We start from the raw sequence: 22,371 nt of genomic DNA on the forward strand, positions 1-22,371 counted from the left end.
ACTTGGGGGGCTGGAGCCTCGGATGGATTTCTAGGACACGGCACCCCAAGGCCACCCCACAGCGGGGCCGGCAGGACGCTGCTGTCCCCATCCCCACCTCCAAGCAGCCGCTGTTTTGCTTCCCCAGCGCCGTGACATCGGCCAGAGGTGGCTCTTTCCTGGCTGGCGGCGTTCGCAGCGCCCTGGGCGCGGGGCTGACCACTCCCCCTCCCTTTGAATAGGCAGCCCTGCCTCGAACACTATGGTATTTCCATCCTCCCCGGCTCCGGCGCGGAGAGCACCAGGTAGTTGGGAGGAGAGCGGACACAAGTGTGGGAAGCCGTGGAGGATACAAAGCTTTTCCCTGGGTCCTTCAGCTGAGCCGTAAGTGGCAGGGGGAGAGGCTCTGCGAACTCGTTCGGGGGTTGGAGGTACCTGGGAACATTTTCAGGACACCTCAGATTTGGTTTGTGGGGATTTACTTTTCCTCTCTCCATTTCCAGTCTCTCCCAGTGATAGATTTGTGTGTTTGCTGCTGCAGGATCTTCTCGAAATGTCTGGGGTGATGTTTCCCTTTAAAAATCTTTATAGATATATATTTATATATTTGGTACATAATTTTATATGGACATTCAGGAGAACATTATTATTTTCCTCACGGAGGTGGAAGGCTGTGCACTGGCATTAGTACAGTGAATTAAATTTGCAGTTCCTTTTCTGTTTTGAGTTGTAATTTGGTTTTGGTGTAATCAGGTTTGGTTTTGCTGGGAGGGAGGGGAGATCCAAAGTGCCTGAGGTCGGACAGACAGCCCCGGGGCTGATTCCTGCTTTGCAGGGATGATTGGAAGGATTTGCTGTGGCCCCTCCACGTGTTTTCCATGGCAATGGCCAGAGTGGCTAAAGGGCCCAGAGTGCCACAGGTGCCAGCGTGGGCCTGTGGGAGAAGCTGGAGTGTGACAGCTGCAGGGATGTGCTGCCGAGCCGCTGCCATTCCTTGGGAAGAGCAGAATCCTGCCCCCCGGCCCAGGCAGTGGGAATTGTGAGTCCCTGAGGGCCCAGGCCAGGCCTTCCCCCTTTCCCATTAGTCTGTAAATCATTGCTTTGCATGTGGCCACTCACTCGGCGTTAGAGCCACCATCAGCCTCCCATCCTGCGCTGTCAGCCGACACCTTGGGGGCTGCGGGCTGGGGCTGGGCCTTTTCCTGCTGCAGCCCATTCTCACTGCCTCCCATCCCGCTGGGTTTGCAGCTTTCTCCTGCCTGCCATGTCGATAATTTTCTGGCAAACCGGATTTTTTGGGGCATTTTCTCCTTGCCCAGGGGCTGGGGGTGTGTGGAAGCCTGAGGTGCTTTTTGTACCCCAACACTGGGATGTGTGTGTGTGTCCCTTGTCCTCAGAGCTTTGGGGGGGACCGTGTGCCCCTCTGGATCAGAAAATTCTTTCCCATCTGGCAAGGTGAGGGACAAAGAAACACGAGGTGACCCCAGCTGCCACAGTGGTTTGGAGCCCCGTGGAAGAGCGGGGCTCAGTGGGGTTTTCAGAGCGAGCTTGGGCAGGCTGGTCCAGCTGTCCTGCTGAAGGTCCCACAGGGATCCTGGAGCACCACACGGACTCCCAGCTGGGCTGTCCATCCTTGTGCCACGGGAGAGGCTGGGCTCTGCGGGATGGGTCAGGTCCTGCCCTGGGGCAGGGATCCCTCTCTGACACTGATCCCGTTCTTTCCCCCTTTGCTCTGCCCCAGCTGAGGGCCTGGCCCGTGGCATGGTGCTGTGAGTCCACTGCTTCACGGAGGCAAATTCGCGAGTGAAATAACAGCTGCCCTCATTAACCCTCCCTTTTCATCCTCCCGCAGTTGCCAGTGGCTGCCGTGGGCCGGGGCAGAGCAGGGTGATTTAATGGCAACAGCTCTGGCACCCCACCTAAACCCTAATCCCACCTGAACCCAGCTGTGCATCTGCTGGGGCTGCTGATGGGGCATTATTTTAGCTTAATTAGCAGCTGAGCAATGGATGAAGGAGCAGAGAGCAGGAAAATGTAGAGAAAAAGCAGTTTACTACAGGCACGGAGAGCGAGGGCTCTGCGAGTCTGGGCCAAGCTTTAACCACCCTGGCACTCTCCCACGGCCACTGTCACCCATCCCAGCCAGAGTCTGTCCAGCCAAACGGGAAGGCTCTTGAGATCCCATCATATCTCCCTCGGATCTGACAGGCCCCGGGGGAGGGAAGAGCCAGGGATGCGCTGACAGGCGGCCCCTGCCCCATCCTTTGCGGCAAGCGCGAATCCCCCGGCGCGAATCCCCCGGCAATCAGCGCCCTGCGGCTCAGACAGTGGCCCGGGGGGGGCTCACATCCTCGGCCTCGCCCCCTCACTTTCCCTGGGTGACCTCATCCCGGCCCTTTAACCTCCCGCAGTATTTACAGGGTGCAGGAGGGCCACTGCTACTCTATTTACCACTGCTACTCCATTGTTTACCGCAGCACCACTCAGTGCCCCGCCCGCCTTCCCTTCGGGAAACCGGGTGTGAACGCTCTAAAGTTATAAAATCATAAGAAATGTGGGATTTAGTGCGGCCAACCTGTTAAAAGGCATGGTCGTAAGTAAATAAAGCCCATTCCTGTCCACTGCTCCGCTGCTGCCTTAGGGATGCTCCTTTTGTCCGAGGGGCTGATGAATGGGAGGAGGTTTCTAAGATGCCAACAGATCAGCAACCCGTCCTTTGCCTGGAATGGAGCTGGCGGGCAGCCTGGAAAGTGCCCGGATCCCAAGGGTTAAAGCCTGGCGGAAGGATGTCATTTCCACCGGCCCTTTGCCCCACCCCCTCAAAGATGATAAATTAGTGCTGGATGCAAAAATGAAGTGGTTATCACTGAGCAGCTCTGGGTCAGAGGGTGGGGGTGTGGCAGGGGCTGCTGCAGGCTTTTAAAGCCTTGATTCACCTTCTCGAAGCCAGAAATACTTTAATGGGTTGGCTGATGCTGCCGCATCCTCCTGGCTTCCCATCTGACCCCATGGAAATTTCTCGGTTTATTGGGATGGAGGAAAGCACCTGAGTAGTGTTTGGTGGCTGTTCCTGGCGTGACACCTTCCCTGGGTGCCCAGCTGGGGCTGAGGGATGTGGGACAGAGCTGAGCGTGGTCCTGCAGCTCAGAACCTGGGGAACAGTCTGAGCCTCAGGACTTCGCATCAGAGCCATGGATGGAGCATTAAAGTGGGAATCAGAGATGGGACTTGATTGGCCGCTGGGAAGCCACTGTGGCATCGCTCGACTTCCCTCTTCCTATCCTTAAAACAGCATAAAACTCAGACGTTACATGGAAATACTGTAAAGTGTCTTCATATAGCCAACAGAGTTCACTTTATTCTAATATTCGTTTTTAACTCCTTCCCTTCTGCAGGGGGGTTGTGTGTTAATCATGAGCACAAACAACTTTTCCCTTTTTAAACCAAGCTTGGTAATTGACTTAAAATTTAAAAAAACCCCCGACCTTGTAAAAGAGGAGGGATGGATGTTGAAATGAAATTAAAATTTTAATTTAGTTTAGAAGTGACCCAAGAGTGTAATAGCTTTGGCTGGTACTTGGTCAAGTCCCAGAATGAATGCTGCTTCTCCCACGCATGTTTTCACAATAGGATAGGAATAATAAGAGCAAACAATAAGGCTGAAGTCAAACTGTTAAGTCATTAAGGATTTTACCAAATGTTTCTGATTCCCCTCTATTTATTAACAGCTCTCAGGGAGCTGTGGCTCTGGATTATCTTGATGTAAATCTGCAGTGATTTCCTCAGTCTCAGCCAAGTTACCTGTCCCGGAGAGCTCCAGCCTGGAATGGAGCTCAGCTGAGCTCCCTGACAGCATCCAGGGGAAGAGAGGAACTCTTTAGGCTCTTATTAGAGGAAGCTGCAGAGAAGCAAAATATCGCTCAGCCATCAGGGAAACTTGCTGACAGTGGGAGATGTTTTGGGCTGTGAAGTAGTTTCCTCCGGGAAGTGGTGGAAGTTCTGTTAAAATTAGCCTGGACAAAGCACAGCAGAGCTCTGTCTCTGCTGGCTCTGCCTCCTCTTCTGCCTCCTCTGCTCGCTTTTCCAGAGCACAATTATCCCATGCACAGGATCTGCTCACCTGCCTTCTCCAGCAGGGTGTGTCACCTACTTGGGTGCCATCCCTGCCCATGGTGGGGGGTTGGAACGGTCCCTTCTGGGATTCCTTCATCGGGGATTCCATGATTCCAGGTCTTTTTCACGGCCTCAGGCCTGTGTTTCTCTGTCCTGTAACCGCTGTCACCCACAAAACCTGCATCAGGTCAGGGGACTGGTTTCATTTGCTTTTAACCAGGACTTGTCTTGAACCCACAGAGATGGGGATGCAAATTGCTGCGGAGCTTTGTGTTGTGTTTCTGCCCCTCTCTTGTGCTTTTTAACAGCTCAGCTTGGAGAGGAAGAGAAACCAGAAAGCAAAGAGGCTCTAAATGTCTTGGAGCTGCTGTCTAGAGATGATAATTCACCTCTTGCGGGCTGGGGAGGGGTTGCTCTGCAGCTCTGGTTAAATCCTATTGCTATTCCTTGTTGCAGGAAGCCTGTCCCGGCTGTCAGGATGGGTTTGGTGCTGCTTCTGCCGGTGCTCACACGCGGCCTCGAGCAGCAGCGTGCGGTGCCTTGCTGGAAGGTTCAGCCTGAGAAAGATGCAAACGACACCCAGTGAGGCATGAACGCGGCTCTCGAGAGCTGCTGCGCGTGAGGTGCCTCGATCAAAGGGGAAAAAACCCCAAACCAAGCCCCAGCTGCCGCTGCACGAGCTGCAAAGCAGAGAGCAGGGCTGCTCGCGTGGACTGCTGTTTGACTGCTCTTGGGGCTGTGGCTCCTCACTCTGGGACATGTGGGTGTCACTGCGGCAGGTGAACAGCCCCCAGCTCTCTCTGGCTCCGTTTCACCCTGTCTTGCTCTGTTTGGCAGCATCAACCTTTGCTTTAGGGCAAGGTCAGCCCGCGTTTGCCTGAGATGGTTTCTGTGCGCTGAAGGTTGGGGCCGGGTGTGCGATGGGCTGGGATCGAGCACCTTGCCCTGCATTAGGGGATGCCCTTCACACCGGGGATGTTCCACCCTGGAAGTGCTCAGGGCCAGGTTGGACAGGGCTCAAAGCACCCTGGTGTCCTGGAAGGTGTCCCTGCCGCGTGGACCAGGATGAGCTTTAAGGTCCCTTCGAACCCAAATGCTCTGGGACCGCTCAGGTTGCAGCGATGGGCTCCACACACCATCCTCGTCTCGCCCAGCTGCAGCTGCCCCAGCTGCAGGGAGATTTAAGCCAAGGCGTTTTAACGCCTCGTTAGGGCAGGCTGGCAGGGCGTGCACAGATGCTGAGATTAGTTAAGGCTTCTGAGCCACACTAACTCGGCTTGGTGTGGTTTTGGGTACAGCACAGACAGAAACAGGCTCGTTGTTCTTCCACCGCGCAGGGGTAGTTTTCAGTCTTGTGAATTAAAAAAGAGAAGTTTGAAAAAAAAAAAAATCCTGCTGGTGTTAGAGGCAGAGTAAGTAATAACCAGCAGGAAATGATGATGATAATTTAATACCGTGCACATGCAGGTGGTTTGTGTTGGGCCATTACTCACAGGGCGCGGGGGAGATGCTCTGGGGGTCCCTGTTTGCTGAGGTGCTGAGTGAGGCACAGCCAGAGCAGCTCTGCCCTTCCCTGGGGGTGGAGAACTGCAGCGAGCTCCGACAGCAGCAAAGCTCCAGGGAAGGAGCAGAGGAAAGGCGGGGAGAGGGTCCCAGGGCCTCCAGGAGATGGTCAAGGGTCCAGCGTAGAAGTGGAGGCTGGAGGTGACGTGGTTGTGCTGAGAAGAGCTGAGCACAAAACGTGGGGAGCAGCTGAGGGAGCTGGAGGGGGGCACAGCCTGGAGAAAGGAGGCTCAGGGAGACCCTCTGGCTCTGCACCATTCCCTGACAGGTGGGGGCAGCCGGGGGGAGTTCAGCCTGTTCTCCCAGGGAACAAGTGATAGGAGTAAAGGAAACAGCCTCAGGTTGCACCAGGGGAGGTTTAGGTTGGCTATCAGGAAAATTTCTTCACTCAAGCACTGGCACAGCTGCCCAGGGCATGGTGCAGTCACCTTCCCTGGAAGTGTTCCAAAAATGCATCAAGTGGCACTCGGGATAGGGTGGGCCTGGCAGCTCCAGGTTAAGGGCTGGACCTGAAGGTTCTGGGATTTTGTTGTAAGATAACTCAGACCGGTGTTTGCTCCTGCAGCACTCACAGCCCAGGGCTCTGCAGGAATCCAGAGGTGCTCCCGAGGAGCCAGAGCTGTCCTCGGGGAGGTTAAAGCAGCTTCTCCTCATCACCAGGCTGGGAACAGCCATTCCCCTGGCTCCACGCCCCATCCTGCCCAGCCCAGGCTATTCCCCTTCCCTCTTTCCTCCCAGCACCTTGGAGTCGAATCCCTCAAAGCACAGACAGTGCATTCCCTGCGTTTTCCATGGGCACTGCAAGGAGAGAGGGAAAACATCCACACCTCTGATAACAGAGCCACATTGCAGCTCTTCCACCTCAGCCACACAAATGGCTTCATTGGTGATTAAAAATCCCAGCTAACGAGCAGCTCTGGCAGGAGGACTTGCTCAGGAGAGTAAATCCCGTGTGAGGAAAGCTGTGTGGGACTGCAAGGGAGACATTCAGCGAGGGAAGCCTAAGCTCATGGAAAACAGAGGATGTGTTGTGAAACGGCAAAGTTCTTTGTGCGACAGGCTGGGCCTGACAAAGCTTTCACAGGAAAGGTGTTGATCTCAACAACAAACTTTTTTTTTTTTTTTTTTCCTCTCTCAAAAGAAAAAAATTGGCAATGATTTCCCACCGATTCTCCAGCAAAGGAAATATGATCTCATCTTCCCTCAGAGCAGCTCCCTCACTTGCAGGTGATAACTCATTCCCCATTGTCAGGCCCTCCCCTGGTTCCACTCCTGCATCTGGGTGCTGCATTGTTGATACAACCCCTCTAATCACAATATTTCCTATTAATCCGGATATTTTTCCTCTTAACTTTTCCAGCCTAAACTCGCTAAGGTGCTCCAAGGTTTATACAGCTGTGGGAAGCACAGGCTTAGTGGGGCTGTCAGTTTTTATGGCATGGAATCTAATGCCCCTCTCCATTGCTGCAGGCACCTCCAAGATGATGAGTTATTACATGGACACGGCCATTGGCAACGCAGCTCCTTATCCTTTGGCTCGGCCTGGGATGATGGTAAGGAACGGACAGGACAACGGGGAATGGCCTTGCACTGCACAAGGGTGGGCAGGGATTCGATTTTAGTCAGAAATTCTCCCCTGGGAGGGTGGGCAGGCCCTGGCACAGGGTGCCCAGAGCAGCTGTGGCTGCCCCTGGATCCCTGGCAGTGCCCAAGGCCAGGTTGGATGGGGCTTGGAGCCACCTGGGATAGTGGGAGGTGTCCCTGCCCACGGCAGGAATGAGACAGTCTCTAAGTTCCCTTCCAATCCAAATCATTCCATGACTCTATAAAAGACAGGAGTTGGGGTTGGTTTCCTACCCCAGCAGTTTTCTCTCAGGTTGCTGTGATTTCTCCAGCCCTGACCCAGCTCGGTGCCATCTCGTGAGTCCCTTTAGGGAGTCCAGAGCAGTCCTGAATTCCAAGCGTTTACCCAGAGCTTCTCTGCCCCTCTGGAGCCTGCAAACCTCCCCTGGAAATGGGATCCTGCATCGGATTTCCTGCGCTTGTGTTGGGAGGATTGTCAGGGGAAGCATTGTCCCGGTGCCTGCTCCTCCTGCTGCCCTTCACCTGGGATCAGCACGGAGCAGGGCAGCGTTTGGGAAAGGTTCCCGTGGTTTTCTGGGGTTTTGGGAGCACTCCGGTGCTCCCTCTCCCGAGCCAGCTCTGCCCTGTTTGCAGCTGATGGGTGGTTGTGTATAATAAAGGTTGGGCTGTGATTCTGGGACAGGCTGGGCAGGGATTTGAGCCTTTTTTAGGAAAATCAGATCCATATTTAGGGAAATCTGATCCATGTTTAAATCAATCAGACCTATATTTAGAGAAATCAGACCTCCATTTAGAGAAATGATATTTGTAGTTGTTTTTCCAAAGAACTGCTGAGCGTTAGAGGTCAGATAAACCCTGGGCTGACACAGAACATGTGCTAAGAGCCAACATTTTCCCCAAATTGGGAAGAAAAGCCCACCCTGAGCCGTAAAATATTCCCAAGGCAGCTGCACAGCTTTCCTTTGAATGGTTCCGAGCAAACATTTGGCTTTTAAATAGTGATTGGCCATCAAGGAAATCTATTCCCCCGCAGGGAAATGGTAACAATGATAAAAAATTCAAACTTCCTGCATTTATTTATAGGTACGTGCATGGTATTGTCCTCTCCTAGGGAGACAAACACTTAAATGCAATGTATTTATTATATGCTGTATATATGTATATATGTCTGTGTACATGGTAAATATATATATTGTGTATAGATATTATTATTACTTTTATATAATAGATATTATTTTGTAATATAATGTAAATATATGTAATATATAATGTGTAAATATATATAACGTCTATTATATAATATATAATAGATATAAAATACGCAATACATGTAATATAATATAGATATTATAAAAATAATCAATACAGTGTGCACATATATATACACACAATATATACACAAATATATAAGTATAAAATAAATAGGTGTGTACAAAATAAAATGAAAATTACATCCTGGGATCATTTATTAAAGTTTTTTTTTTTCCCCAACCTAAACAAATCTATGTTTCTAAGTACCTCTCGGTCTAATAAATATATTTTCTTTATAAAGTATAAATCTAGCTTCATATACAATAAAAATAAATGTGTAATTTCTATTGAGTTATGAGCTAGGATTGCATAGGTGTGGGGGTATAAATGCTTACGTCACACATAATCAGTACAAATATAATGTGTTGGGTGTTAACATATAATAATGCAGTATATTATGTAATATACAGGTAATTATATTATCTAGAAATTATGTTATACATTATATTATTTATGTAAATTATGTTTAAATATTATATAAATATTTAATTAATATAATTAAAATATATTTATGTATCTATTCAATTTATATAATTTATATTAAAATTGTGTTATATATTCCATGAATTCTACAAATGATACATTGTATTATATAAATTTTATATATATATACATTTCATAGGAGGTGTATATCTCACACACCCATGTGTGCATACCACATGTATATACATGTCTGTGGACACAACAATAAAACCAATATAAACTTAAATAACCCAAATATAAAGGATATAATCCCAAATAAAATCCCTATGAATAGGAAGAAGAACATAAATACGACAGCTGGGACCAGGCTCTCCCCCAGTGCCTGGACAGGGCTGTGGTTCTGCACCCCCTGCTGACCCCCCCCACATTTTGGGGGGGTTTTGGGATCTCCCGCTGCTAAAAAATGACATTCCCAGCTGGGGGGGTGGAACAAACTCTGCCACAGAGGGTGTCCCCTAACCCTGAAATCCTCCCGAGCTCAGCCCCACTCCGACCTTCACTTTTCTCCTCATACTGGTTTAAAAAAGGCCCCTTTTGGCCCTGTCCCAACACCCCTCAGCCGAACAAGCTGGGATCTCCCAGAGCAGGACTTGCTGCCTGATTTTGGGGGGAAGCCCCACTGCCCCCTGCACATTTCGGGGTCCTGCCCCCCTGACCGTTCCCTTCTCCTTCCAGAAACAAGGAGTCCCTGGTCCCTGCGAGGATCCCTGGGTGACGTGCGGCTTCCAGGCCTCCTGCTGCCAGCCCAGGCCGTGCTGCCCGCTGTGGGATGAACCCGCCACGCAGGAGGTGCCCACGGGGCTGGAGCACTATGGCACAGGTAGGACACGGGGGTGGCACGGGTGGGACACGGGGGTGGCACCTTCCCTGTGCTGGGCGGCTCGGAGCAGCCTCAGCTGGGAAAATGAGCCTGAATCCCCACCAGGCTCTGTTTGTTGTGTGTCCCCCTGGTCTCCTTCCGGATTTGCTTCCTGTCCCAGTCCTGCTCTCATTTATTGGGGATTTTGTCCTTAGTGCCTCCCTCAGGCACAGCATTGCCAGGCTTGATGGTGTCAAGGGTCTCCCTTCGTGAAGATTGGCCCAGAAAGCAGAAAAAACCCTTAAATATATTTTTTGTATCTATTGTCCTCCAATTGAAGTGATGCTGAAGGGTGGGAGCTTCCTTCTTCCCTGCTATGGTGTGGGAGACCTCCTCTCCTCTTCCTGCTGTGCGTTTTGCTGGGTTTTGGAATTTTGAAGTCCTGGGTGCATCTCCCTTGCATTTAGGGGGCAGCAGCCCTGCCTGCTGCTCCCTGGGGTGTCCAGGAGGATCCCATGGGCAGGGTGGACCTGCCAAGCTGCTGGTGGCATCCTCTGCATTTCTCCTGGCATTTGCAGGACTGATGTCCTGGCTCCTGGTGAGTGACTTTGGAAAGTGGCATCCATGGAGGTTTACAAGGAAATGGGGATGCCCAAATTTCCTTTCCGCTCTGGTGGAAATTTTGGGTCTCTTGTAACTCAGTGACTTGCACTGGCACAGGGTGCCCAGAGCAGCCGTGGCTGCCCCAGCCCTGGAAGAGTCCAAGGTTGGGACACTTGGAGCAACCTGGGGTAGTGGAAGGTGTCCCTGCCCTTGGCAGGGGGTGGCACTGGATGGGCTTTAAGGTCTCTTTCAACCCAGTTCTGGGATTTTATGATTCCTTGGGAGGGTGGTGGTCACCAGAGCCAGAGGTGAGGGGCCAGGCTGGGCCATCAGCTAAAGCAATCCCCAGCCTGGCCTAGGGAATGTGCTCCGAGCCTGGCCTAGGGAATGTGTTCCCAGCCTGGCCTAGCTGATGTCTCCTCCCACACATCTCTAGTTTGGAAGTTGTTACAAAAGCACCGCTATCTGGTTCTTGCCCCACGTGTGTTTCAACACATGAATTTTCATGCTGAGCTTGAGCTTTGGGCTGTTTCTTGTGGTGTGGAAGGTGGGGTGGAACGAGATGAGCTTTAAGGTCCCATCCAAGGTCCCAGACCATCCTGGGATTCCAGGACTCTTGTAGGAGCAGATGGTCTCTGGCCTGGGGTGGGTGAGGAGGGAGCAGCCCAGGGCTCAGGTACCCCCAGCACAGCCTGGCCACAGAACCAAGAGAAAGAGCTCAGGTTGCACAAAGGTGACCTTTGCCAAGGGCCAAGATGAAGTTTATGTTTCACTTCAGTCCCACATAAGCCTGTCCTGAAGGGCTCAAACCCCGTGCCAGCTTTCCTGTGGCATATGCTGCTCTCCTGGGACCAGTTCCTGCTCATCAGTGGTGCTTGTTGGCCCCTGGGGGGGGAAAGCCTTGGTGCTCAGAGCTTTCTGCAGCTGAAGAGTTCAGCAGAACCAGCCACTGCTGCGGTCAAATGTACAGTCTGAAATCTCTCCTTGGCAAAGGTTCAGGCATTTGAGTTTTTTCCTTTCTCCTTTGGTGAGCACTTGAGTGTGAGCAGGAGATGGACACACGGAGCTGTGCCTGTGGCCGGAGCAAAGCCCCTCTGCTATTCCCAGGCGTCCTTATTCCAGCTATTTGCTCAACTCCTGTGGGTGACCTCTCTCAGCATGATGTCAGCTCTGCTCTGATGAAATCTGCCCTGGCAGCATTTGGATTTGCTCAAACATTTTGCAAGTCTGTGCCTGGAAAGTTGTTTTAGGGTTTTTTTCCCCAACCGTCTCCCGTTCTCTGTGGAAGTGCTCTCTCCGGGGACCAACATATCTGCAGCCCAGCTCCTCCTCACCCCACACTGGCTCTGGGAGCTTGCTCGATACACAGGCTGGAGCCTGCCTCCAACCTCAGTGAAGCCAGGGAAAGAAATCCAAGCTGTTGCTGTCTTCCACAGGTTTTGATCCAGCTTTTAGTGAGTTGGGATGAGCAGGACAAGCCCTCGGTTCTCTTGCAATACCTAAGAATTACTTTTCAGTTCTTCCTGTTGCCATGCAAGGTGCTCTTTCTCTGATTTGTTTTTTAGTGTTGCTGGTTCTTCAGTCTAGAGCAGTTTCTAATTTTAAACGAGAGGAAACTCTTATTTGTATATGGGGCCAGGAACAGCCTTTCATTTCTCCTTTGTGTCTCGGCTGCACATGAAAACCATTTGTCATCTATTCTTCTGCTGCACCAGAGGCTATTTTGGTTTTCATGGTCTTGATGTTGGTGAAAGAAACAAGTCAACAAGGAAAATGCAAGTGTGAATATATCCTCCTGCAATAGAAACCCACAACATTTCGAAGAGTTTGAGGACTGCTTGCGTTTAGGGAAGATGCTTTGCCTTTGAAGTTTGGGCAAGTTTATTTACACTGTGCTTGAAGCTGATAAGATTATTCTGTGATATGGATAAAGGAAAGCCTGGTGTGGATTTAGCTCATAGATAAAGCAAGAAGGGGTGGAGTTTTTCTGGCTTTAAAAAGCCGACATTTGAAAGCGGGCTGGAGTCAGTTTCATTTGTTAGCTCGTGCCACAATGTGTGGTGCACATGTTGGGGATGTCACTGCCCAGGGATCGCCACAGCGAGGGGAAGGCCCAGCCCAGAGGTGGCAGAACAAAGCCACCCAGAGAGGAGTTGCCAGCTGCCCAGGGACAGGAGCTCTGCTCCCTGCACAGGTGGCATCAGGACTGTAAGGGCACCACGGCTGCTCCATCTCCACCCACCTGCAGGTGCCCTGTGCCTGCCCAAAGCGTTGCTGGAAGGATGCTGAAAGCCACACTTGGCACTGTATGGCGAATCCATAAAGAAATAGGATCCTAATATTCCTCCACGGGAGTATTTTTTGGATGATAACCTAAACAAAGTTAGGTGTAAAACTGGAGTGGAAGGAAAGATTTGACATTGGAATTATCAAATTGTTGTGGGGCTCTGAGCAACCTGACCGAGGGGGTGGCATCCTGCCCGCGGTGCAGGGGTTGGAATGAGATGATCCTTGAGGTCCCTTCCTGCCCAAACCACTCCGGGATTCTGTGATTCCATTCCAGTTCCAGCATGGACACAGTGCTGGCTGTGCTGCCTTTAGGAGCCAAGGCCACTTGAACAGCCCCTTCCACTCAGAGCGGGTTTGTTTTCCTTACTGATAGGGGAGATAAAACTGTTGTTAATGGCAAGTGAGGGATGGAACGACTCCGACTGCAGCGGGAGAACTTTCTACAACTGTTGTGCTGAATTAGCATCCTTGGACCGACGGTATTCCCAGCCTTTTGGATACTTCTGGAGCATTTGGGGGAGTGCTCCTGCCTTCACTGAGAAGTGAATCACAGAATCCCCAAATGGGTTGGGTTGGAAGGAGCTTTAAGGATCATCTCATTCCAACCCCCTGCTACAGGCAGGGACACCTTCCACCAGAGCAGGTTGCTTTAAGCCTGGCCTTGAACAGTTCCAGGGATCTTCTGGAGAGCAAAAAGCAGAGCTGGTACTTCATGGGCATCAAGTCCCTGCAGCCTGGGCTGCCCTGGTGTTGTGCTGGTTTGGGCAGGAGAGCCAAGCAAGCCCTCGCAGCTGGAGAAACTCCTGGGTGTGCTCTGACCCCACACAAAGCAGGGCTGGATGCTCCCTGTGCCCCCACCCTGCTGACCCTGTGATCCTCCTTCCAGCCCAGCTCCCAGCCCAGGGTCTCACGGGGCCGCCCGCCTCCGTGGCAAACCCTCCCAGCTTTTCCCCACGTGTCCCCCTCCTTTGCCTGCTCTTCTCCCAGTGGAGAACCCCGCAGGAAAGCGCTTTCTGTGAGCGCTTTCTGGGCCATCTTCCAGGCCCACGCTCAGAGGAAGGGGGCTTGGAGAGGAGGAGGAGAAGGGGGGAAGGTAAAGCTGACCAGGCTCAGCCCGATGGCTTCTCCAGCTGCAGAGCATTTTCCGAGCGCAGCTTTTTCTTTTTTTTTTTTTAAATCTGCTATTTTTTTTTCATGTCCTTTTATCCTATTTTTAACTGTGGCCTCCTTCCTTTTCTCAGCCTCCTCCAACACTTCCCCCTCCCCTGTGCTGCGCTGCCTCCCCCGCACGCTCTCGCGGAGATGAATGGGCGCCTTCTCACAGGGCACGCACAGCTGCTGCTCCCGCCTGCAGGACAGCCAGGCTCTTCCCTGGAGCAGCCAGGCTCATCCCTGGGCCAGCCAGGCTCATCCCTGGGCCAGCCAGGCTCTTCCCTGGGCCAGCCAGGCTCATCCCTGGAGCAGCCAGGCTCATCCCTGGAGCAGCCAGGCTCATCCCTGGGCCAGCCAGGCTCATCCCTGGAGCAGCCAGGCTCTTCCCTGGAGCAGCCAGGCTCTTCCCTGGGCCAGCCAGGCTCATCCCTGGAGCAGCCAGGCTCTTCCCTGGAGCAGCCAGGCTCTTCCCTGGAGCAGCCAGGCTCATCCCTGGAGCAGCCACGCTCTTCCCTGGAGCAGCCAGGCTCTTCCCTGGAGCAGCCAGGCTCTCCTCACCCTCTTTAACAAACCGGGAGCAGCCAAGGGGGATGTGGAGGAAGGTGAAGGGAAGCAGGACGGGGGAAGATCGGGGTGAGCCCCCACGGGGAGGGATGCCCTGGATGGGAATTCATTCCGTGGCTCGGACAAAGCCCTGCACAAAACCCTGCCCCTTCCCAACCTGCTGCAGCATTCCCTGACCCACAGCTCTCCCCGGCTCGGGGGCTGAGTGAGGCTTCTGGGCTCTGTTGTCACCCTCTGGCCGCTGAGGTGGCACAGCCTCTCTGTGTCCGGAGCTGTTTCGGTTCTGGCTGGAATGGGGTTTCTTTCACTTTTCCTCTGTGGACCTTGAGGGGTTCCATTGGCTCCAGGTAAAGGCCGGTCGCAGCTGCTGTGCTGGGACACTCTGGGCTGCTGAAGGACACAGATCGTTTTCTCTGTTAAGTGCACTTTCCAGTCTGTTGGTGGAGAGAAGAGATCCTTCTGTGCCTTGGGAATGAATTGCAGGGCTGTGGGATGCTGGGGGTGTGTTCGAATCTCCTGGGAAGGATGAGCAGTCCCTGCTTTGGGAGCTGGAGTGCTGGTTCCTGTGAATCCTGTTGTTTCCCAGCTGAGGAAAACACACACAGGCGATCCCGTGGCACTCAGTGATGCTGGGACCTGCTGCAGCTCAGCACTTGGAGAGGATTTTTTGCACTGAGGCCACAGAATGCCAAAAATCCAGGCTTTCGCTTTTCCATTGGTTTCCTGCCTGACTCTGGAAAATTCTCTGTGTCACCTCTCCAAGCCAAAACCCCGGGGAGCTCCCTGTGCCTTGGTCATCAGCAGAGAATGAGCTCAGAGCTCTTTTCCCACTTGAGCTGCAGACTGGAGTCAGCTGGGGATGAGGGATCATGCTCGGAGCAGGGTGTTGGTCCCCGGGATGAGGCTGGGGGAAAGCTGGAACGTTGGTGTGTGGGTTTTGGAAGAAGCCTGGAGATTTGCTGGGGTTCTCAGGTGTAACAGAGGGGTGGGAGCTCAGCAAGAGGCAAAACTCAAGTTTGGGAACTGCAAAAAGGAGCAGTGGCACCGAGAGCTCCCATCTGGGAAAGGGATAACGGGATGTGGAGTCTGGAGCAAGGGGACTGAGACACAGCCTGTCCAGGGCTTCCCTGATGCCTTGAGGATGCCTGCAGGAGAGGTCTCGTTTTGGGGTGCCCTGGGAGCAGGACTGACCCCTCTGTAGGGATGGAGCGAGCTGTGGGTGTACCTGTTTGGTTTTCCAGAGGAGGAAACCATCCTACACCTCCAAACGCTTCAGACAGGCCACACAAAGCAGAACTGAAGCGGGTGGGGGGACGGTGTATGAGCTTTCCCAAGAAAATTCCTCACAACTGTGACCTGTGGGGACACTGGGCAGCAGAGCACCCTCTCCAGAGCAGCACTCAGCACTTAGGGGGGCTTTGCTGGGCTGGGGAGGAGCAGGGAGGGCAGCAGAAGTGAGGAGAGAGATTTGGAAGAGGCTTCGCAGGGAAGCGGTGGAATCCCTGTCCCTTGGAGTGTTCAAAAAATGTGTAAATGTGGCTCTGGGGGCCACAGTTCAGTGGTGGGCCTGGCGGTGCTGGGGGAATGGTTGAGCTGCCTGATCTTAGAGGGTTCCTTCACCCTTTAGGATGCTCTGATTGTGTTTTCTCCCAGGATGGACAATGGGCTGTGGGGAGCAGGGAATCCGGGACCCTGCAAACAGCCTGATCCTTTTAGCTGCTGGCAGCTTGGAGCACCTCTCTCCCCCTCCAGATGTTCCCTGTGTTTATGGCTGCTGGAGCAAGAGCCTGAACTCTCTCATTAATGCGTTTCTCTCTCTCTTCCTCACATCGAAGCCAGAAGTCTCAGCTCTGAGGCTGCAGCTGGGAAGGAGCTGGGGTGAGGGGTGGGAGAGGGGAGGGAGGTGTGCGCCAGCCTCCCGTCCCACTCAGCTCCCCCTCCGCTTCCCTCCCCCCGAATCCTCCCAAAATACACATGCCCCGCAAAAAGAAAAACACTGGCAGATTTTTTATTTCAGAAAGTAAACACTTAGGCCATGGGGGTCTGGAGGTTATGGGAAAAGAGGAAACCATTGGGCTAATCAGGCCGGGACACACTTCCCCTGCTGAAATAAAGCAGAAATCGCTGCCTCGCAGGGCGCCGCCGTGGTTAACCCTGGGGCTGCCAGTGCCATCCATGGAGTGTTTTCCCTCAATCCCTGGGATTTGGTGCCCCGTGGTTAACCCTGGGGCTGCCAGTGCCATCCATGGAGCGTTTTCCCTCAATCCCTGGGATTTGGTGCCCCGTGGTTAACCCCAGTGCTGCCAGTGCCATGGAGCTCTGGGAGCCTGGACCCTGCCCGCTCATTTTCCTTCAATCCCTGGGATTTGGGTGCTCATGGTCAACCCTGGGGCCGCCAGTGCCATCCATGGAGCGTTTTCCCTCAATCCCTGGGATTTGGTACCCTGGGGCTGCCAGTGCCATCCATGGAGCGTTTTCACTCAGTCCCTAGGGTTTTTGGGGGGTCATGGTTAACCCTGAGGCTGCCAGTGCCATGGAGCTCTGGGAGCCCAGACCTGCCCACTCATTTTCCCTCAGTCCCTGGGATTCGGTGCCCGTGGTTAACCCCTGTGCTGCCAGTGCCATCCATGGAGCGTTTTCCCTCAATCCCTGGGATTCGGTGCCCGTGGTTAACCCTGGGGCTGCAGAGCTCTGGGAGCCCAGACCTGCCCACACGTTTTCCCTCAATCCCAGTTTTGTGACCAGGGCGCGGGGTGGAAGGGGAGCCAGCGCTCCGCAGCAGTCCTGTGGCCCTTTGGGAATGAGCCATTGGGAATTTTGAGTAGGAAATGAATTTTTTTCTCTGGTTTATGAGCCATCCTATAGAATTTCATCGTTATTCTTGCCTGAGAACTCTGCCTGCCGGCTGCAAAGCTCTGCAGAGAGGAAATCTCTCTCTGCTTGGATCAGCGGGATTTCGGCAATTTCTGCAGAGCTTTGAAAGGTTTTCAGAAAGCTCCTTTTTCCCATCCTTGCCAGATTTGCATGAGGTGTATGAATGATTAGATTGTGGATTCTTTGCTCACAAACCCTCCAGGGAGGGATCCTTCCTGCTCTCTTTTACTCCTGTGTCTGTAGAGCACATGGAATATGGGATCTGGCTGGGAGATGGGAGACCCTCGGTGCTCCCACAGGACGAGGAATGGTCAGCCCAGGTGTGAGGGAGCCCAGGGGCCTTTGTGCCAACTTAAAGAAGTCTCAGTTATCCTTCTCTGAGCCTGGCCTTGGACTTCCCAGCTCCTTTCCCATCCTGAGCTGAGCACTAGGAATGGATGCCACTGCCAGGTCTCACAGCTTTTGCAGCTCTGTCTTTTTGGAAAGGCTGGATCTCTAAGCAGGAATGTTTGTAAGTGAAGAGCAGAGCCTGGGGGAAGGTTCCACCAGACCTTGTCCCAGGGATTGCTGACTCCCTTTGCCCCCTGCCAGGCTGGGATTGTCAGAGAACCCGAAGAGATTTTGCACCCAGGAACCCCAAATCTTATCCTGATGCCCACACTGCTGCAGTCCCTGAGGGAATTCCCTGAGCTGTCCCACAATCCTGGAATCGCTGAGCAAGACCCGGAAGCCAAAGCCAGCACGGAACAATCGCGAGCCAAGGGAAAGTGATCTTTCCATCAGAGCCGGGGAAGGTTTTCCCTCAGCCCTGGGGGTGGTGAAAGGTGCCGTCACCGGTTCCTTGAGCCATCAGCCCCGCTCTTGCGACATTCCCACCAGGAGGCAAATCCCAGATAGCCTCGATAGGGGAGCTGCAGACCTGCCGGGTCCCACCCTGCTATCTCAAGAATGCATTTGAACAGGAGCTGTTTCTGCAGCCTCTGGAGGTCAGGGCTTCAGATGGAAATCAAGCTCCAGAGACAGTCCCACGGGGCAAATTTCAGGAGTTTTGGAGTTGGTGTTCAGCTCAGATAAGCCCTTGAGAGTACAGATACTTTATCTGAGCCTTATCTGAGCTATTTGCATCACTTCAGCTTGAGAAACTGCTGTCAGACGTTTGGGGAGGGGGGGGGTCAATTAGGATGGTCTGTCTGTTCCTTTAATTGTTATTTCCAACACAGAGACAATTCCAGGAGGATGGGACTGTCCTGTGCCCCAGCACCGCTCCGGGAGTTCATCCAGGCTGGAGAGGGGGAGAGCAGGAGGAGGTGCCAGGCTTAAAGGACAGCATTAGGATGGACATTCCTTGAAAGCCCTGGAAGGGATTGCATCTCTCTGCTCTCCTAAAGTGGGATAGAAATCAGCCCCTGCTGTTAATTGGGAATGGGAATGATTCCTCCTTTTCTGAGCAGAGCCAGGACTGAGCTTTCCAAAGGAGCTCTCTGCACCTCATTTACCAGAACCTGCCTTGTGCCTCTTTCTCACCTTGCCTGGAGCTCCTGGGGGGAATACGGTGTCCCTGATCTCTGGCTGCTCTCCCAGATCCCTCTTCACCCCAGCTTTGCAGCAATCAGCTGTTGGACTGCAGGGACCCTGCAGGGCAACCTCCTCTTCCCAGGGCGTGAGGGGTCCATCCACCCGAGCTCCCAGTCCTGGTGACTCTTCCCAGCACCCATGGTCATGGAGTCAGAGAAGCCCAGAATGGTTTGGGCTGGGGGACCTCAAAGCTCATCTTGTCCCCTAGTCAGGAACACCTTCCACTGGGCCAGGCTGCTCCAAGCCCTGTCCAGCCTGGACCTGAGGCTTTTTATGGGAGAAGGGTTCCCAGGGATAAGATCTGGGAGACCAGGCTGAGTCTTACCGCGGGGGTTTTGGAAGACCTTGGCTCCGTCACTCACCAGAAAGTCTTTAGGCATCCAAACCCCACTGCCTTCCACTGGAGTGAGATCCCTAAATCCCTGCAGCCGCTCCCGTGAGCCCCTGCACAGCCGTTTCTCACGTTGGAGATGCAGATGATTAATTCAGTGCACATTTTATGGCCGTGCTTAATTCAGCGAGGTCAGGGGAGTGGCTGGGGTCCCTGGAGAGCGGGGCTGTGCGAGTGCTTCAGATTACACACAGAAAGAGATGTCTGAAGTGATCCTTGGCTGCCAGCATGGCCGGCCCTGGAGCTGCCTCCAGCCTCCCCAGCACGTGCTGGACTTTCCTGGCCCTCCGGATGGACCTTCCCCTGTGGGCTTTGGGATCAATAGGCTTTGGAAAAGCTGCACTGGGTCAGCTGTTGGCTGTTTGACCAGAGCTGGCATGTGGCTCCTCTGTGCAGCTGGTCCTGGGGAGGGACAGGCAGGGACAATGAGGTCCTGCGTGTGTTGGGATGACGGTTTCCCTGTGGGACAGCCATGGGACACTCTCTCCCTGTCTCCAAGTGGCTTCAGCGAGGTGTGGGAACAGTTTGGGATGGAGGGTGACATTTGCACACGGGCTCATTTTCAGCTTTAGGCTCACCAGAGGAGCTTCTCCATGCTCTGGGAGCTGCTTTGGAGACCTCTGATCCCCTCTTAGAGAGCCAGGGCTTCTCTTGATGTTTTTCCTTCCCCTGTGATGCTTCAAGGGCAGGTTGGGATGCAAAGCCGGGATCTCCACAAATCCCGGGCAGGAGGGTGGAGCCCAGTGGGGGTTGGTCTTTTCTCATGGCTAAGAAGGGACTGGGCACGGGAAAACAGCCTCAAGCTGTGCCAGGGTTGGGTATTTAGGAGAAATGGAGAAAAGAAACTGCTCCACTGAAGGGGAGATTTGATTTCTAAGGAGATCCAGCCCAAACTCCTTCTCCTTAACTCAGCAGCAGTTCTTTTTCAGGAGTCAGGAATGCCTTTGTCCCTGGTCTGTGTGATTCACTCTCCACATCTGAGGTTCAGGCAGGGCCAGGGGGCTCTTGCTTTGGTCAAACTGATGTCAGCACTGAGGTAGAAAAGGACAAAAGGGAGAGATGCCCCAAGGGAGCCTGTTAATGGAAAAATTCTAATTTGGTCAGTTCCAGGCATTTTGCAGAAGAGTCAGCGCTTGGGAGATTTCAGCCCAGTTTTCCAGGCTCCAAAGACAGGACTAATTCTGGAAAGCAGTGATGGAAATAAAGCTGGCATCTCCTCCTGCCCTGGACCAGCTCCTCCCCACGAGCAACCTTGGGGTATCTGAGACATCTGCAGAGGTGTCCAGACCTCTGCTTTGCATGCAGCCCTTGCCTGACCCCAGGAGAGCAGAGGCCTCCTGTGTCCGGCAGCTCTGGCAGTGTTTCCATCCAGGCAAACAGCCACGCCGTGGAAGTGGGAGCAGTTTTCCTTGCTCGGCACTAATCAGACTGACAGGATAACGAGGCAGCCCAGTAGCTTTGCTTCGCCTTCCCCTTGTGCCGAGTCCCAGGCTGGGTGTCAGCTCAGTCCCCATATCTTGAGGAAAAATGTCTCTTTTTTTCCACTTTTCTCCTTGTTGCTGCCAAAAGTGACAGATTGTTGGGCGGCAATCATCAATATTTTGTCAAAACCAAATCCAAATATTTCCAGCCAAACCTCAGCATTTTCTGGTGCTGATGCAAAAACAAATCTCCGTGGGAAATGCCAGCAGGGAAAGCAGATGGAGCAGCGGGCTGGGGCGTTCTGCTGTCCTGGCTCTCTGGCTGGGATGTGCGGCCGAGGGGCTGCGAGGCGCGGGGTGGTTGAACCCGAGAGCTAAATTTGGGCTGCTCTGTGTTTATTCAGCGTAAACAGCCGTGCTCTGCTGACCTGCACGAGCAGCCCGGCCTGGGCAGCTCATCCCACAGAGTCTGGAGCGCAGCAAGCACCGAAATTCCCTCCCTGCTTTCCAGGAGCAGGACGTGCTCCCTCACCCCAGCCACACTCTGAGCTCAGGGAATGATTTTAGGGGCTTCTCCCAGCTGCTCCTGCCTGGCTGTGGTCACCCTGCCCTTCTCCCCCCACATTTTCCCCTGCCCTTAGCAGAGCCATACTTCCACAATCATCTCTCTTCCCAAATCCCTGCCCAGGGGCCTCACAGCTCCAGAGGCACCGGATCATGGTGGGAGGACTTTCCCCTCCACACCCACCTGAAATCAGGGGTTTTGGGGCTCTCCCACGCCCGCCAAGAGCACCTTGCCCTGGCAGGCCGTCGCTGCCGCTCCTCACTTCATTAGCACCGGGGATGTTTATAAATGGCAGGATAATATTTTTCGTTTCCAGTTTGGGTTTCCAGGGCAGCCACTTTCTGAAGCACTTAGGAAGTTTAGAGAAGACGAGGTTATATAAACGGTTTTCCCCCCCTGGGCCCTTATTAATCAAGTGGCTGTGGAGCCATTCCCAGAGCTTTGGGATCGAGGGCACTGGCTGGGTGAGGGGAGGCAGCTTTTTCTTGGCTCCTGCCCTTTATTTGGGAGTTTGGGATGGACGGACTCTCAGACCTGGCTGTGGGGTTTGAGGACTGAGGAGGCTGCTCCAGGGTTGTGTTAAGCTGGGTTTGGGGCTGGGTTCTTGTGCAGCCCTTCTGGGCCTTCATGTGAGCCACGGCACATCTTTAAAGGGCGTTTTTCCTGGCCCTGTGGACGCATCCCTGTAAAATTTGGTTATTTGGTGTAAAACCTTTGCATTTCCGGAGTGTGGGCTAAGTCTGATTTCAACAGCGACGTGCATCGAGTTGATCCCTGTGCTTTTCCAACGAAGCCCCATGGGTGTGCACATGCGCTGATGCATAATTCCCCGATGCATTCCTAAAGCTCCCCAGCTTTTTCCCACCCAAGCTCCACCAGCAGCTGCTCCCCAGGGTGGGTTTGGAAAATAGGAGCCAGCTTTGGTCCCCATTAGAACCAAGCCAAGCTCTGCCTCCTCCTCTGTGTCCTTCCTCCTGCTGCCTCCCCCCACACGGGATGAGGAATGGAGGTTTGCTGTTTTCCTTGGGTGGATGGAGCTGTGCAGCAGCAGTGGGTCCACAAGAAATCAGCTCATTCATCTGCTGCCCCACCTTCCCAGTCCTCC

At 53.3% G+C, this 22,371-nt stretch overlaps 1 protein-coding gene across 2 annotated transcripts in view; it reads left to right on the forward strand.

The window, feature by feature from the left end:
- Positions 1-263: 263 nt before the first annotated feature.
- Positions 264-22,371, forward strand: part of ETS1 (ETS proto-oncogene 1, transcription factor) — a 77,893-nt gene continuing 55,785 nt past the window's right edge. Inside the window, exons 1-3 of one of the 2 annotated variants that reach the window (XM_048328566.1) lie at positions 264-363; positions 7,126-7,208; positions 9,709-9,853. In XM_048328566.1, coding sequence (XP_048184523.1) covers positions 7,137-7,208; positions 9,709-9,853 — 217 coding nt within the window. In that variant the 5' untranslated portion in view covers positions 264-363; positions 7,126-7,136. The remainder of the gene's footprint in view (positions 364-7,125; positions 7,209-9,708; positions 9,854-22,371) is intronic. The other variant, XM_048328564.1, reaches the window with a different exon arrangement.

Source organism: Corvus hawaiiensis, chromosome 25 (genome assembly GCF_020740725.1).
Source record: "Corvus hawaiiensis isolate bCorHaw1 chromosome 25, bCorHaw1.pri.cur, whole genome shotgun sequence".
NCBI classification, from domain to species: Eukaryota; Metazoa; Chordata; class Aves; order Passeriformes; family Corvidae; genus Corvus; species Corvus hawaiiensis.